The sequence below is a fragment of the Tetrahymena thermophila genome (genome assembly GCF_000189635.1).
Source record: "Tetrahymena thermophila SB210 genomic scaffold scf_8255408, whole genome shotgun sequence".
Classification (NCBI taxonomy): Eukaryota; Ciliophora; class Oligohymenophorea; order Hymenostomatida; family Tetrahymenidae; genus Tetrahymena; species Tetrahymena thermophila.
This window is the reverse complement of record NW_002476887.1, coordinates 1-1,078: the sequence shown is the minus strand read 5'-3', so window position 1 is coordinate 1,078 and position 1,078 is coordinate 1. Positions and strand designations below refer to the sequence as shown.

At 17.7% G+C, this 1,078-nt stretch overlaps 1 protein-coding gene across 1 annotated transcript; it reads right to left on the bottom strand. All coding sequences in view use genetic code 6, as the record gives it.

Annotated features, from left to right (window-relative positions):
• Positions 1 to 446: 446 nt before the first annotated feature.
• On the bottom strand, positions 447 to 965 carry TTHERM_02476160 (translation initiation factor eIF-5A family protein; the record flags this gene model as incomplete). The annotated part of the gene is made up of 3 exons (XM_001028364.4): positions 447 to 546; positions 659 to 748; positions 876 to 965. Coding segments are annotated over 3 exons (280 nt in total), but the record flags the coding sequence as incomplete, so codon positions are not given.
• Between the last annotated feature and the right edge of the window lie 113 nt (positions 966 to 1,078).

Below are 1,078 nucleotides of genomic sequence, written 5' to 3'. Positions count from 1 at the left end.
AGATGAAATAATTAATTTCGAAAAATACAAATAATTTGAAACTTTATTATATTGATTTTACAATTTTTAATTTCAATTTTTTTTATGTACTGTTAGTAAATAAATAAATATTTAATTATTAATTTTAGTAAATTCAATCTATATTTAATTTTACTAATCTTTTTATTTTTTAAGCTAATCTTTTGATTTCTCTTTTTCTTTATTCAGACAATTTACTTTTAATTAATTTAAATTTATTTTTCAAATAAATAAAAAATTTTATTTAAAATTAACTTATTTTAAACAATAAAAAGTAATTACTTGATATTTAATTTCAATAACTTTATATTTTTACAGTTGATAATTTCTCTGGATTCTAGAAACTTCTCATTATTACTTATAAAATAAAGATATTTTAAATAACATCTTAAAAGCTTTAACATCATTTTTTTTTCAAAAATAATAAATCAAATTTACTCTGATCTAAAAACTAAATTTGTTAGTTGAGTGTAGTTACTCAAACCTAACCCAATATTTTATGCTCCTTTATAACCTATTTTATTGCCGCTTTTCAAATAAAATAAATCAATTTATTATCTATTTAAATTTGTTTTGAAATTTAAATCAAATAATTCAAGCTATTTTTAGTTATCAATAAATAAATATAATATAATTTTACTCAATTATAAGCTCAAGACTAGTTAGGAATTTGCAGTTATCAAGTGCTGTACAAATAGTAGAAGCTCCATCATCCCCAATTTAATTTGAACTTTTATAAATGCAATCACGTTTAATTAAAATTTAAGACATTTTATAAATTAAAAGTTTTTTTAATTGAGTTTGAATAAAATGCTTTGACATAATTTTATTAAAAGTTATAAACGAAATAAATTAACCTTATGTCAAATTTTAAATTTGTAAGTTGAGTGCAGTTACTCAAACCTAATCCAATATTTTATGCTCCTTTATCACCAATTTTATTGTCGCTTTTCAAATAAAGTAAATCAATTTATTAACTATTTAAATTTGTTTTGAAATTAAAATCATAATATATAAAATAATTCAAGCTTTTTTTAGTTATCAATAAATAAATAACATA